General features: G+C 33.3%; 1 protein-coding gene across 5 annotated transcripts in view; it reads left to right on the top strand.

The window, feature by feature from the left end:
- The window catches only part of Lpin (phosphatidate phosphatase LPIN), a 231,327-nt gene extending 215,689 nt beyond the window's left edge, over positions 1 to 15,638 (top strand). For 4 of the 5 annotated variants that reach the window (XM_075353937.1, XM_075353934.1, XM_075353935.1 and 1 more), the window contains one exon: positions 14,364 to 15,638. In XM_075353937.1, coding sequence (XP_075210052.1) covers positions 14,364 to 14,535 — 172 coding nt within the window. In that variant the 3' untranslated portion in view covers positions 14,536 to 15,638. Of the gene's footprint in view, positions 1 to 5,752; positions 5,903 to 14,363 lie in introns of all 5 variants that reach the window. The other variant, XR_012754729.1, reaches the window with a different exon arrangement.
- Positions 15,639 to 15,940: the final 302 nt, after the last annotated feature.

Genomic DNA, 15,940 nt, shown 5'->3' with positions numbered 1-15,940 from the left:
GCTACTGAAAAACAACTAAACCGTTTTCATATTCCATCCAACTTCCGACTATACTAGAAACGGGAACGAACAAAGAACATTCCATACACACGTGGAATAGAAAAAAATTATCTTCCACCAGAACACCAGGATCAACACTGCAGGAACAACAGTTATATGTTCATGTGCACAACAGCCAAACACCATGCCGCTGGAACTGTGAAGCTCACAGTTCCGTATAAAGATTTTTGTTTCTTTTTCATAAACTGGGGGATGGCTATTGACATTAAGTTTAAGGATTACGTATTGTGGAAGTATAAAGAAAGAATTAAAGAAAAAAGGATTCATTATATTAAATGTTATCGATAATAATGAAGCGGAAATAGGGCTGTTGCAGTTCCACAGTGCCTATATGCGAGCCGCCACTGATTTTGTGTGTATTAAGTTAATTTTAGGATAAACTCAAAACCTAAACCGATAACGATTGTTAACGTCTATATGCCTACAAGCGCTCATGATGATGATGAGGTAGAGTGTGTATATGAAGAGATTGATGAAGCAATTAAACACGTAAAAGGAGATGAAAATTTAATAATAGTTGGAGATTGGAATGCAAGCATTGGAAAAGGCAAGGAAGGAAATATAGTGGGTGAATACGGGCTGGGCAAAAGGAATGAAAGAGGGGATCGACTTATAGAGTTTTGCACGAAGTATAATTTAATAATTGCCTACACCCAATTTAAAAATCATAATAGAAGAATATACACTTGGAAAAAGCCAGGCAATACTGCAAGATATCAGATAGAATCAACTCGTTGACTGCAAAACTTATACTGGAGCAGACATTGATAGCGACCATAATTTGGTGATAATGAAATGTAGATTGGGGTTTAAAAACCAGAAGAAAAGGTGTCAGATGAATCGGTAGAATTTAGAGAAGCTTGAGGAAGAGGAGGTAAAGAAGAGTTTTGAGGAGGACATCGCAAGAGGTCTGAGTAAAAAAGATAAGGTAGAGAATGTAGAAGAAGAATGGGAGAATGTTAAAAACGAAATTCTTAAATCAGCAGAAGCAAACTTAGGCGGAATAAAGAGAACCGGTAGAAAACCTCGGGATTCAGACGATATAATGCAGCTGATGGATGAACGTAGAAAATATAAGAATGCTAGTATTGAAGAAAGTAAAAGGAACTATCGGCAATTAAGAAATACTATAAACAGGAAGTGCAAACTGGGGAAAGAAGAGTGGATTAAAGAAAAGTGTTCAGAAGCGGAAAGAGAAATGAACATTGGTAAAATAGACGGAGCATACAGGAAAGTTAAGGAAAATTTTGGGGTACATAAATTAAAATCTAATAATGTGTTAAACAAAGATGGTACACCAATATATAATACGAAAGGTAAAGTCGATAGATGGGTGGAATATATTGAAGAGTTATACAGAGGAAATGAATTAGAAAATGGTGTTATAGAGGAAGAAGAGGAAGTTTAGGAGAATGAAATGGGAGAAACAATACTGAGATCTGAATTTAAGAGAGCATTAAAGGATTTGAATGGCAGAAAGACTCCTGGGATTGATGGTGTACTTGCAGAATTACTACGCAGTGGAGTTGAGGAAGCGATTGATAGATTATACAAACTGATGTAATATTTACGAAAAAGGGTAAGTTCCATCAGACTTCAAAAAGAGTGTTATAGTCATGATACCAAAGAAAGCAGGAGCAGATAAATGTGAAGAATACAGAACAATTAGTTTAACTAGTCATGCATCAAAAATCTTAACTAGAATTCTATACAGAAGAATTGAGAGGAGAGTGGAAGAAGTGTTAGAAGACTGATTTGGTTTCAGGAAAAGTATAGGATCAAGGGAAGCAATTTTAGGTCTCAGATTAATAGTAGAAGGAAGATTAAAGAAAAACAAAACGACATACTTGGCGTTTATAGACCTAGAAAAGGCATTCGATAACGTAGACTGGAATAAAATGTTCAGCATTTTAAAAAAATTAGGGTTCAAATACAGAGATAGAAGAACAATTGCTAACATGTACAGGAACCAAACAGCAACAGTAACAATTGAAGAACATAAGAAAGAAGCCGTAATACGAAAGGGAGTACGACAAGGATGTTCCCTATCTCCGTTACTTTTTAATCTTTACATGGAACTAGCAGTTAATGATAAAGAACAATTTAGATTCAGAGTAACAGTACAAGGTGAAAAGATAAAGATGCTACGATTTGCTGATGATATAGTAATTCTAGCCGAGAGTAAAAAGGATTTAGAAGAAACAATGAACGGCATAGATGAAGTCCTACGCAAGAACTATCGTATGAAAATAAACAAAAGTAATGAAATGTAGTAGAAATAACAAATATGGACCGCTGAATGTGGAAATAGGAGGAGAAAAGATTATGGAGGTAGAAGAATTTTGTTATTTGGGAAGTAGAACTACTAAAGATGGACGAAGCAGGAGGACAGGACTTATAAAATGCCGAATAGCACAAGCTAAACGAGCCTTCAGTAAGAAATATAATTTATTTACATCAAAAATTAATTTAAATGTCAGGAAAAGATTTTTGAAAGTGTATGTTTGGAGTGTCGCTTTATATGGAAGTGAAACTTGGACGATCGGAGTATCTGAGAAGAAAAGATTAGAAGCTTTTGAAATGCGGTGCTATAGGAGAATGTTAAAAATCAGATGGTTGGATAAAGTGACAAATGAAGAGGTATTGCGGCAAATAGATGAAGAAAGAAGCCTTTGGAAAAATATAGTTAAAAGAAGAGACAGACTTATAGGCCACATACTAAGGCATCCTGGAATAGTCGCTTGAATATTGGAAGGACAGGTAGAAGGAAAAAATTGTGTAGGCAGGCCACGTTTGGAATATGTAAAACAAATTGTTAGGGATGTAGGATGTAGAGCGTATACTGAAATGAAACGACTAGCACTAGATAAGTTAATTTTATTAGACCAAGGGTGATTTCATTTTTTATGAATTGTGATATTATTTACATGTATGTTTGCTAGATATATTGATGTTTCAATTTGGTTTTTCTAGTTTATTACGATATTGATATCTAAGTAATTTAACATTCAATAATTATCTATTGTTCCTACAAGATATAAGCATGAGTCATGAAAGTAACATGTTGTTCTATGTTTATTTATTTACTTTTATATATATACCATGTGTCCCACGAAGATTTATACAAGGTTTGTTAAAAAAATGACCAAATATTTTTAATTATACGCCAACAGAGATATTTAGTGACTAGCGGTTGGCAGTATTGTGTTCCACATGACCTCCTCTGTAACCACGTGTTCTTGGATTGTTGATATCTTGTGTAGTTTGTGTTATTGTTGTTTGAGTATAACATGTTTAAGTGTTAATAGCAATTTTTATATAATGTTAGATTTTTTATCTCATTGTCATAGTCGTAAACCCAGCTTTTGTCTCCCATTTCAGTTCTTTGCATGAATTTTTCATCGTTATCGGCTTGTTCAAGGAGTTGCCAGCAATTGTCCACTCGATGTTTTTTCTGCTGTTCGGTCGTGAAACGAGGAACAAACTTTGCTGCAACTCAATGCACGTTCAATGTTTCAGTCAAAATGTCACGGCATGATCCAGTCAAGATGATTAACCTTTCTGCAACTTCTCTGACAGTCAATTTGCGCGTACCAGATCGTTGATTTTCTGAATGTATGTGTTATTAGTTGAAGTTGAAACTTTACGCACTTTTTAATGAAGGTTCGAAAAATCTTTTGTGAAAATTTCAACCTTCTAGGTTTTATAAAAGCTAAATAACGGCTTCCAAATAAAAACAATTTCAGATAAACCACATTTTTTATCCATTACAAAATAGCTGGTAAAAATGATTAAAGACAGATGATTTATTGTTAAACAGCTGTTCAAATTGAATAAAAAAGGTTAATAATTAGTCATAACTGTGACTAATTATTTATTTTATTAATTATTAATTCTGAGGTTTATACACAGTCGGTACATTATTTCTCAGATTTTTTTTACTAGTAAAAACAAATATTAAATTGTGATCAGAATACTGTTCTCATCCCACTTTTTACCTCCAGATCCAGATCATTAAAACACTTTCTTTCTTTCCAACCATTTATGTAAGGTTCAAAAGTAAAAAAAAAAAAAAAAAAAAATAGACTGATAGAACAGCGTCTGATTTATGGTATTGGATCTCAAAATTCTTTAAAATATCCAATTATTTTGGCAGCTGTGTAATTATTATTCTTCATTGTTGAACGTTAGAAAAATTATTTTCCCAATTTTATTTTAAGGAATTAAAATATACAATGCTGATCTCCATGGCAAAATGGCCTTTCATCCGGAAGTCCCGGTTTTGAATCTGACAGGGATGGCATTTTTCGTATGCTATAAATTTCTGAGTCCTTAAATTGAATTTACTTTTATTATTTTCAGTTTAATATTTTTTTTTTTTTTTTTTTTCTTTGTATTTTCACATTCCTGCACAAGCTGCTTTCTTTGTTGTAAACTTCTGTATTGAATTAATTCATTCAACATTAAAAAAAAATTGTTTTATTCTTTGAAGTCATATCCTAATCAAAATCATGATATAAAAATTGTGAATGTGTGGGGTGTAACAGTGAGTAGTGATGATTTTACTTATGGACTAGTTGTTAGTGTCTCATCTTTGCTTTTGGTGCAGTACTTTAAATAATGCTTTTAGTTTTAGGTAAAACTTAGTTTTAATGTAGCATCTGTTAATTATTAATAACTACACCTCATTAGTAGAATTTAAGAATGTTATTCTAACTGTATTGATGCGTTTGTATTTTACATTGAAGAATCATAATTACTTCCATTATCATCACTTCTTTTTTAAAAATAATAATTCTTAAAATTATTTGATTCAAGATAATAAAAGTTTAAAAATATATCCGGAAATTTAATAATTAGCAAATTAATGTGGTTTTTTTAAAATTATCTGCTTGTGTAATTTTAAAAATTTGTATTTTTCCTTCCTTGTACGAAGTAAAGTAATTGTTGTGATCGCAAAAAATTTTGGTTTTCAGATTTCAACGGAAATATCCATTTTGACCATCCCTAAATACATTTTGATTAGTTTTTTGCGTGACGTATGTATGTATGTATCTTGCATAAATCAAAAACGATTAGCAGTAGAATGTTGAAATTTTGAATTTAGGACTGTTGTAACATCTAGTTGTTCATCTCTCCTTTTGATTGCAATCAACTGGACCAAAAATGTCCAAATGGGCCGAAAATCTCTTTCTTAACTGCAGTAATAAGCTCTCATTGAGAGCCTTTTAACAATGTATCATAAGTGGTCCTTATTTTCATTGATTCCAGAATTATAGCCAAATAAAATTTTAATTAATGAAATATTTGGATCGTACAAGGGGAAGCCACATTGGTATGAATCCAACTTCATTTCTTTTTTTTTTTAATTTAAATCTATTGATTTATTAATTAAAATTACCCCTGAAAATGATTTACCCCTGATTTACCCCTGAAAAAATGCGTTGTTAATGCAAGATAAGAATTAATTATCAAAATAAAAATATCTTCCCGTAAATGTTGCTGTATGTATGAAATCATTCATTTGGATAATAAAAACATAACATTAATAATATAATCATTCAAGACATATGTATGAACTAAAAAAAATTCAGATTTCACTAAAAACTTTTTTTTCTGAATGGAGGAGATATGATTAAAATCTTTTGTCATTTAATTAAGTGTACGTAACCTTAGATGTTTATTTTTCCAGTTATTCTGGCCAGAGTTGTATAGTGAACGATTTATTTCCACCTCAATTGATGCTAACGTAATCAATCAATCAATCATTCAGGTTCTGTGTGCTGCATTTTGCTGCTATTCGTTCAATTATCAACCATTACTTTTTCGATCTTATGATCTGGTAAGCAGAGTTGACAGCATGACCTATATAACATTGCTCTATTGCATTCTCTCTAACATACATGTGTCATTCTTCGCTGTTTTCTGTTACTAACATAGAAGCTGAAATCAATCTAATTGTTGATGCATTGCTTAACTAAAATGAAATAATCATGGATAAAAAGTTGCTGTTTAATTTATATTGTTTTCTAACACGGTATGTATTTATTGTTTGAAGTAAATTTATTTGATGTTTGAGTATTATAAGTTTAATTAACAATTCTAAGAAACTGTAATTATTGTTTTATAATCGTTTAAATTACTTAATGTCAACCATATATTTATGCTTACTAGAATGATGGGTTAATGCTTAGCTTACTGTAATTATAATTGATAACTTTGTAATGGGTATGAGATGTGTGTTGATATTAATGTAAAAAGTTTATGCTATTAAATGAGATTAAATGTTATGAGGATAATTCAGCGAATAAGAAAACGCATTTGATTTACATAATACAAAGTGTTGATAAAGTCATTGGTTTGCTTGACATGTTTCCCAACCACCATCCCTTTTGGTCGCCCTAAAGCATAAGACCAAATGTCTGTGCCACAAATGTCTACTGTGCCACGAAACAGTTTAGCGACCAGTATCCTAACTAGCTCCTAGAGCTAACCTATCATGGTACCAAACTCCACTCGCTTGCTTGTCCCTCCGCTCACTTGTCATATATTACTAAAATGGGTAGGCGCACCCCATCAGCTACTAAAACATATATGACTATCAAATTTATTTTGTCAAAGACAGCAATTCATTGCCATGCCTAGGCTGCTGAATGCCAGCAAGTACATGTTCACCATTAAAGCGCTTGGAGCCTTAATCTGGCCGGTAGCCAGCCATATCTCTCGGTTACCATCCTACAGCAGTGCCGTACAATTATTTTCCCTTAGGCAAACTAGTGATGTCGGTTGAACAAAGCAATCGCATCAAGGAACTCCCACACGGTCCGACAATGTGGCTCTCGCCACAATGACTCACTGATTATGAGTGGCCAATTTTTCCCTTGACCTCTAAGTTCCAGGGTGGCCTGAGTTCTGGCCCCGCTCTAAGAGCTGGGCAGTTGAACATCATGTGTTCGTTCAACTGTTCAAAATTTAGAATCTGTGCATTGAGATCACTGTTCCGCTCTGATACAGGCATAGCTCGAAACTGCATCCTAAATACCTCAGCCTCCCTGCCGCTTTGCAATTTCCACATGGCCGGCCGAACTTTCACCACTAAATCGATTGGGAGAGCCTTTCCCAATACTGGGGTGGCCTCGTAGGAGGTTATTTTAAAAACCCCAGTGCATACAATTAAGGCTCTGGGCAGGGCACTCCTTAAATTTTGAATAAGTGCTCGATTTCTTTCCAACCTATGGGCTCAAATGGACACTGCATATAAGAGGTCATACTTTTGAAGACACTGCGGCACATCATGTACAAATGACAGCCCAACAGCCTGTAATCCTTTCAAGCAATGTTTCTAAGCTTGTGCATCACAGGGAAGGTGTTTACCGCTACTTGCCTAATATGGTTGCTAAACAGCAACTTCTCATCAAACAACTAGGTACTTATGAACTCGAACTTGGCTGATTACACAGCCTTTTTACTTAATACAGGGATTACGACTGTATGATAATTTGTGTGCACCCTTGAGAGAAGCATAAACTTTGTCTGGAGCACAGAAATCTTTAAATTTTAATTGTCCATCCAGCCACTTGTGCTCGATCTTCTAGCTGCGGTTGTGAGTTACCACGAACTAACAGGAGACAGTTATCAGTGAAAGCCTGGCCTGCCGATGACTGGCCTGGGACCCCTTCTGGGAATGTCAGTCTCAAAAATCCAGGTTGTTTCACAGCAAGGGATCGAGAATGGAGCCCTGTAGGCTTCCCCTGGTGACGGACTTTTCCACAATTTTTTTTTTCACTCTTTTTTGATAAAGTCATCCCCAATACATGTGTGAAATAAACTATAATTAATAGCAAGAGAACGAGGGTTACCTGAAAAGTTTTGACTCAACATGAAGATGGCAGCAGTCATCAACAAAGGCTAGGGAATGTATTCGCACATGAGTTGAAAAAAGTACTTGCTAAAATGTCTGCCATTTTGGACACTCAGTTGTTTGATAATCATTTGAATAAGTCATTGTGAAAATGGAAAAAGTTGAATATTGTGCCGTGATTAAATACTTGACAAATTAAAACTGATTTGAATGCTGTTTACGAGGACTCTTGTCTAATCATTTACCACTGTATAAAGATGGGCAGCTGAATTTAAACATGGTCGTACCAGCTTGGTTGAGGATGTGCGTTCGGGACGACGAAAAACTGCAACCACCACGAATATCATCGATAAAGTTCACCAAATGGTACTGGATAACCAATGAATAAAGGCTAGAGAGATAGCAGAGGCTATGGGGATATCGAAAGAACGTGTTTGTCATATATTTACTGAAGAATTGGTTATGTGTAAGCTATCTGTGCATTGGGTGCCGTACCCAATGCTCACTCAGTTTGCTCACTTTGTACCAAAAATGCATTCGAATGAACATTTCCAAGGCCCTGCCAAAGCAGTTTCAGAAAAACGAGTCTGATTTTTTGCGTCAATTCATAACTGTAGTTGAAACATTGATTTACCACTACACTTTTGAGATGAAATTACAGTCAAAACAGTGGACTGCTAAGGGTGAACCTGCTTCGAAAAAGGTGAAGACAGTTCCATCGATCGAGAAGGTGATGGCGACTGTTTTTTGGGATAGAAATGGAAATTTGTTTATCAATTTATCTTGAAACAGGTAAAACAATAACGGAATTGTGTTATGCATCATTACTTGATAAGCTGAAAGCAGAAATTACAAAAAAAACAACCACATTTGAAGAAGAAGAAAGTGCTTTTCCATCAAGAAATGTAAGTTATGTTCTTACATATTGAATGATTGAATATATAGACTATTGAATAATTAATGAGTTCTATGTAAGATACTATAAATGTTCAAAATATCCACCTTCAATGTCGATCCAGTTGTCAACTCGTTTTTTCATGTTCAGTGCAACCTTAGTTAAGAGTTGTTCTAGATGCTTTCTTTGATATTTTCTTTTGATTCATTCAAAGTGTGCAGGTTCTTGTAAAAGGTGGTTCCTTTTAGATGACACTATAAATAAAAGTCTAATGTGAAAGATATAGGGAGGTAGTAGGCAAATTGGCTGAGATTGTTGTGTGTGATTGCACTGTAATCAACTGTTAGGTTCTTCAGTTTCAAGCAAGGCTAAAAGAATTTTAATAATTACTGAATAATGTTCTGCAGATAAAGTTTCTGTGAGGAATTGATCTTTCATGATAAATTTTAGGATAATGAGAACTTACTTTTTTTTAGCTGTTAATATACCCAGAAAGATGGAAACCACACTTTACCTAAATAAATGATTTGGTCCAAAACATTTACATCACCTTGAATGAAATGTTTGAACCGCCTACCATACTAAAATCAGGTTCTCCAACTCCTTTTCCTACTCAAACCTCATATGAGCATAACTTGAGTTTTTTTTTGCCTTGTGAATAACTCCAGGCTGTAAAAAAAGTTACACGAGTAAGTTCTTAGAGAATATAAAAGTAATTAATGAATGTTGTGCTAAATGTCATAAAGTAACATTACATTCAGTTATATTTACTGATTAATTAAATCTTATAGACAGTATAAATGATATTTATTTTGTACTGCTCTATCTGTTCTATCAAGAAAATTTGCCGTAAAAGTGTTTTGGCATTCAGAATTAGACCAAGTGATTATATTATAATATTCCATAATAAGTGTATGTAATGGACTTGTAAAACTGGCATGCTTGTTATATTACTGTTAAACTACTTATGCAGATGGAGGGATTACAAGTCATACGATGAATAAATTTTGATTTCTTTTCTAGCAAAGCCTCAAGAAAATATCTGTCGCATCAGGAACTTTGCAGTAACGAATTTTAACAAATTTAGGTTTGATGCCCACTTTGGGTTACGTGATTTATGATTACACTGTAATATATTATGAATGCTAAATTATTTTTCTTCTCTCTTAAAGCTTTTTTCTCCTCTACATATTTGAAGAGTTATTTATGATTGAATATTCTTGCAACATCTTCGGTCTTTATTCTTATCTTTTGATTATACTTCCCTAAATCAAATATTTAAGGATTGAAAAGTACCATATTTGCTGCTTTGTTCTGATTCCTAACCATGGGACAGATAAAAATGACCTATTTTTAACTCTGTTTTTTTGTGCTCTATATTTAAATAATTTCTTTTTTTAACCTCCGTGTCCACCGTTACGTATTGCTTCAGAGGATGATATGAATGATTTGTAGCGTGTATGAAAATGCCATGCCTGACTGGGATTCGAACCCGGGACCTCCAGATGAAAGGCCGAGATGCTACCACCTGCGCCACGGAGGTTGGCTCCTTTTTTACTTGGTTTTCTTTAACTCACAATATTTTTTTTTCATGTTTGTCCTCAAAGCTTGTCCTCAAAGCTTGCATTTTTAATTTAACATACTTCCTGATTGATGAAATATTTGCCGATTGATGAAATTTTGCACAGTTACTAAGGTTGGGTGACAATACAATATTCCACCATTACTTTTGCAAATGTCCTTCCATATGGGGGTAAATTAAGGGTGCGGGTGTAAAAAATTAGAAAATCTGCAAAACGGCTATGTAGGGTTTAAATATATGATATCTTTTGAAATCCAAATTTTAACGTACTAATTAAACTCGTGCAATGTATGATAATAATTTGATAAATTAAAGTATAAAGCAAGTTTTTAGAGATTTTGAAAAGTTTTTGTAATATTATTTTAGAGACTGTGTATAAAAATGAATGTGCACTGATCCATTGCCTGCTTTTTTTAAAAATAAAATAAAGATACTGCTAATAATTGTTCTGTATTTGCTTATAACTCGTATGCCCCTCATTTATAACAAATTTGTTGTAGGATAAAATCTTCTCTTCAGTTCATGTTTTTAGGAAATTATTTTAATATATATTTATTTTGATATTCATTTTTTTCTTAGTCCTTCGTTAGTGAATTGTAAAAACTCAACATGATTTATACAGTTGACACATTATTAAAAGTAAATATACTTCTAGGATGTGTTTGGTTTCTATTCCTAGGTAAATTGTTATTTGAATATTTCAGCTGCGGCAAAGACCAATTTGTATCTAATTATATAAACATTTAAGAGATAAAAACGTACAAAATTGAACTGAATGTTATTTCAGTTTGATTTTTACTTTCAGATGTTGTATGATGCTATGAAGTAAATATGTTCCCTTTTCAACCATGATTGTTTGTCAGATTTACATAAACATTAATACGGATTATATTCTTTTCATTTAATTGATTTATTAATCAGATGATAACTGTTTAACTGAAAATATTGTACTGTACAGTTATTTTTTGGATTAATGACATAAAAAAAATAATAATTATGATGGAAATGTATGAAAAACCTAATTAATATCCCTGTGCGCTTTAAATTTGCTTGTTGTTAAGGTTGGGAACACTGAATCACTGTCTCATTTTTTAAATGAATTTTCCATGCAACTTTTCTTTTTCAAAACAACCAGTCTATAACATTATTGTTGCTCTACACTTTTGTAGTGAATTTGCTGGTAGAGGGAAAAAGTAGGAAAGTTAGGTCACTAGAATCTAGTTAGATATGCCATCTTTACACGTTAGATATCCTAAAAATAGTTAAAGAATATCAAATCCCATGTCAATCATAACATGAAAAGTGAGGAATAGAGTAGTTTCCTGTTGCCTTCGTCATTAAATCTGGTATACTGTTATGTATGAGGTGTGGCTGTTAAATAAAGAAACTAATGCTGCTACAGAAGAATTGCACATGCACCAAATTTGTTCGACCGACAGCTATGTAGCGTGAAGCTTTTTCTTTTGATTGCTGCCACTATAGTTTTTGTAGGTATATTAGTCTGGCTGTAGCCTTCATTTGAATAATATCTGTCTTTATGTTTTGCTGAAAAAATAAGTGTTTTATTAATCAGTGATGCACAAACTTAGGAGGATTGCTTGGAAAGACTATGGGTTGTCGGGTCGTCAAATGTACATGGTGTACTGAGGTGTCTGAAAGCATGACTTCTAATGCGACGCCTGTTTGGGCGCAGGTTGGATATAAATAGAGCACTTATTCAAAATTTAAAGAGTGCCCAGCGCAGAGCCTTAATTGTATGCACTGGTGTTTTTAAAACAACCTCCTACAAGGCTACCACCGTATTGGGAAAGACTCTCCCAATCGATTTAGTGGTGAAAATTCAGGTAGTCATGTGGAGATGGTGAAGAGTCCAGGAGGCCGAGGTATTTGGGATGCGATTTTGAGCCGGACCAGTTCCGGAATGGAAAGTTGATCACAATGCACCAGATCTAAATTTCATTCAGTTGCCCATCTCCCGCTTGCGGAAGAGACTGCAGAGTCTCATGATGGAAGCATGGTAGCTGGAATGGGACACCACAACTAAGGGAAGATCCTTGCATAAGTTCATATAAGATTTGGGGGGATGGTATGCCTCAAGCTCATTTTTAAGGGCAGCGGGTGCCTGGGTGCTCACCAACCACACTAACTTGAACCAGTATCTGTTTCAGTTCTGCCTGGCAGCTGATGAGCTGTGCATCTGCGGGGAGGTCCAGTCAAATGATCACCTGATGTTTGACTGCTCTGCTTGAGACCGGATCACCCTGGAACTTAGTGGACAGGGGAAAATTGGCCACTCACAAGCAGCGAGTCAATGTGGGGAGAGCTGCATTGTTGCATCGTGTGGGAGTTCCTTGATGCGGTTGCTTTGTTCAACCCACACCAGTAGTTTACCTAGGGAAAAGCGCCTGCCGAACTGCTGTGGGAATCTAACCTAGAGATATATATGGCTGAATACCAACCAATTAAGGCTCCAAGCGCTTTAATATGGTGGACTGGTACTTGCTGGCATTCAGCGACCTAGGCGTGGCAGCAAATTGCTGGCTTGACAAAATAAATTTTATTGTGGATGTCATATATATTTTTAGTAGCTAGAGGGTGCACCTACCCATTTTAGAAAATATATGACAAGTGAGTGGTTGGGACATGTAAGCAAGTTATGTATGGCACCGCGTTTAGTCCACTCCCACTGTTAGGTAAGCTCTAGGAGCTATTTAGGATACTGGTTGCTAAACTGCTCCAGGTTCAGTTTCCGTTTGTGGCACAGACATTCGGTCTTATGCTTTAGGGTGACCAAATGGGTGGTGGCGGGAGAAATGCCAAGCAAACCAGAAGTGTTTTATTAGAGCAAAGAATTGCCGTGAAATTTCATATGAAACTTTGAAAAACTGCTACTGAAAGTTATCTTTTATTAAAAAAAGTATATGACAATGAACATTTATCACGTGCGCGGGTTTTTGAGTGGTTTAAGCATTTCCAAGATATTATCAACTTTACTACCTTGAGGTGCTTGCTAAACTTTGTGAAAAAATTGAGAAAAAAACGACCCGATTTGTGGAAGAACATGTCTTGGGTTTTTCATCAGGACAATGCACCGGCTCTGTCAAGATGTTTTTAGCCAAGTCGGGTAAAAATGATGTTTTTAGACGGTCTAACACTGGGAAATGGTTATCCATTTCCCAGTGTTAGACCGTCCATCTTATTCGCTTGATCTGGCATTATGTGACTGTTATCTGTTCCCCAAGGTCAAATCTGCATCAAAAGGAATAACATTTCAGACCGTTGAAGCTGTGAAAGAAAAAGCAGCACGTGTCATGAACTCACAGAAGAAGATTTCCAGCACTGTTTCGAACAATGGAAAATTCGCTTGGAGCGTTGTAGAGATAGGGGAGGGGTGTAGTATATTGAAGGTTATAATAACTAAATATGTATAAATTTAAAATAAAATATTTTACTGCATTAATTAAATTGCAAGAGTAAATAGCCACATTCAAAAGTAAATAGCCACGCCTCATGTATCATATGTTAAGCTCATCAAAATGTATCATTCATCTCAAAGAAAGCAAGCGTGCGTCGTTATTGTATTTTAGGTGTGTCAGAATTATAAGGAAAACCAAGATAAATGGCGTTAATGATTCTGTAGAGAAATAATCGTCTGTTTCAACTTGTCATTTTTTTTTTAAATATTTGACATTGGTGAAAATTTATTTAATAGACCATTTATTAAAAAATAAAATTTGCAGATCATTTAGAGTGATTATTTACCCAGCATATAGGTTTTTGGGTTTAATGATGATTAATTTTTCTGAATAATTATATTTTTCAGTCCTTTTATGTTAATCTTAAGTTAGGTTTGTATATTTAGAAAGTATCTCTTTGTTTCTATTAGAATATTAAGTCTTTTCTTTCACAGATCTTTTACTACTGTTTTTTTAATGAAGATAAAATTATTTTTTAATTTTTAATAGATATTCCAATATGAGTTACATAGTTGATCAGATGTTTCCTGCACCACCGGTTCATGCAACACTGGAAGATTTTTCACAATTCGTTTATTGGCGTGAACCGATACCTGAACTCGATCCAGAGCTGGAAAAACAGTTGTCTGTCGTCGCGTCAACCGGTCAAGCCGTATCATAATTTTAATATTTATTTGTACTGATCTCTAATGGATTCCTTTATCCTATTAAATTTGTTTCTTTGTTTAGTTAGTTTTACCTTTTGTCTCATTGTATCAATAGATGGATGAAAATATACAAGATTTCTAATTTTGATGATTTTTCAATTTTTGTAAATTATTATTACTATTATTTTTTATTAGTATTTTGTGTTAATAGATAATTTATTTATATATTTTTTAGGTGATAATTTTTTGGTTTATTATATTTTAATTATGATAATTAAATATAAAACCTAACGTATTTGTAATATGTTTTCTATAGTTTTGATGTTAAATATCTGGCTTATTAAAAGTATAAATTTTGATTATTTAAAGGATAAATAAATATTTATTTTTCGTGTCCTAGTAAGTTTAGTCGATTAAAATAAGGATTTTTGAATTTATTTGTTTTACATTATAATATATCGGAAGAATTTTTGTGTTAATTGTTGAATTTTTTTTATTTTAAGAGAGAGCTTCAGAATAAGATTATTATTTTTTTGTTGTTTAAATTAATATGCTTTAAATGTTAATATTAAAATTATTCAACGAAATATGTAAAATTCATTAAATAAAATATACTCTATATTACAAAATGTAATTGTTGCGTGTAACAATACCGTTTTCTGAATGTTAATTCATACTCCTTACCTAGTAGATGTGATTACATTTTGCTTTGTACTTCTGTATTTTATACATTCTTCATTGTATAATATAGATAAAATCAATATGCATTAAAGTATATATTCACACACAAATATGCACACCACATAAACAGATAGTTAAATTTAAATTATTAATTTCCGTTGCAGAATAACTTAACAAAAAAAATTTTCTTTTATGTAATTAATTTAAATGTGGCTGCTTTTTTTGAAGTATCTTTGATTATCAAATGTAGCATTGCAATATAATGAATTTTTTTTTAAAATAAATTTTATGATTATTTGTGTTTTTTCTTTTTTTTAATTTTATATAAAGTTATGAAAAATATAATTTTCTTCATTGTTATTATTATATATTATTAATTACAAACTCTATGTAGAAATTATATTTTATTTGAAGAAATATATTTATTTCAGTAAAATGGTTGTTTTTTATTTATTAGTTCAATTTTTTATAATTAACTATATGTTACTTGTTTAAATTTCATTAAGGTATGACGGCTATTTCTTAAGTAAGGTCCATTTTTTTAATACAAACAAAACTAGTAAAGATATTGTCTGTTTGGCTTTCACTTTGACCGGAGATGTTGTGTGTCACCATTGCATTGATGTGAGAAACCTACGTCTCGTTTCCTGTAACAGAATGGTCCAAAAGTTCATCTTCTTCCTCACTGTATATTGTCAAAAATGTTACAGCACTAGCCATTTCCCTTTTGTCATGTTC

This window comes from Lycorma delicatula, chromosome 1 (assembly GCF_047948215.1).
Source record: "Lycorma delicatula isolate Av1 chromosome 1, ASM4794821v1, whole genome shotgun sequence".
NCBI classification, from domain to species: Eukaryota; Metazoa; Arthropoda; class Insecta; order Hemiptera; family Fulgoridae; genus Lycorma; species Lycorma delicatula.
The sequence above is the reverse complement of the archived record's forward strand: the minus strand, read 5'-3'. Positions and strand labels throughout refer to the sequence as shown.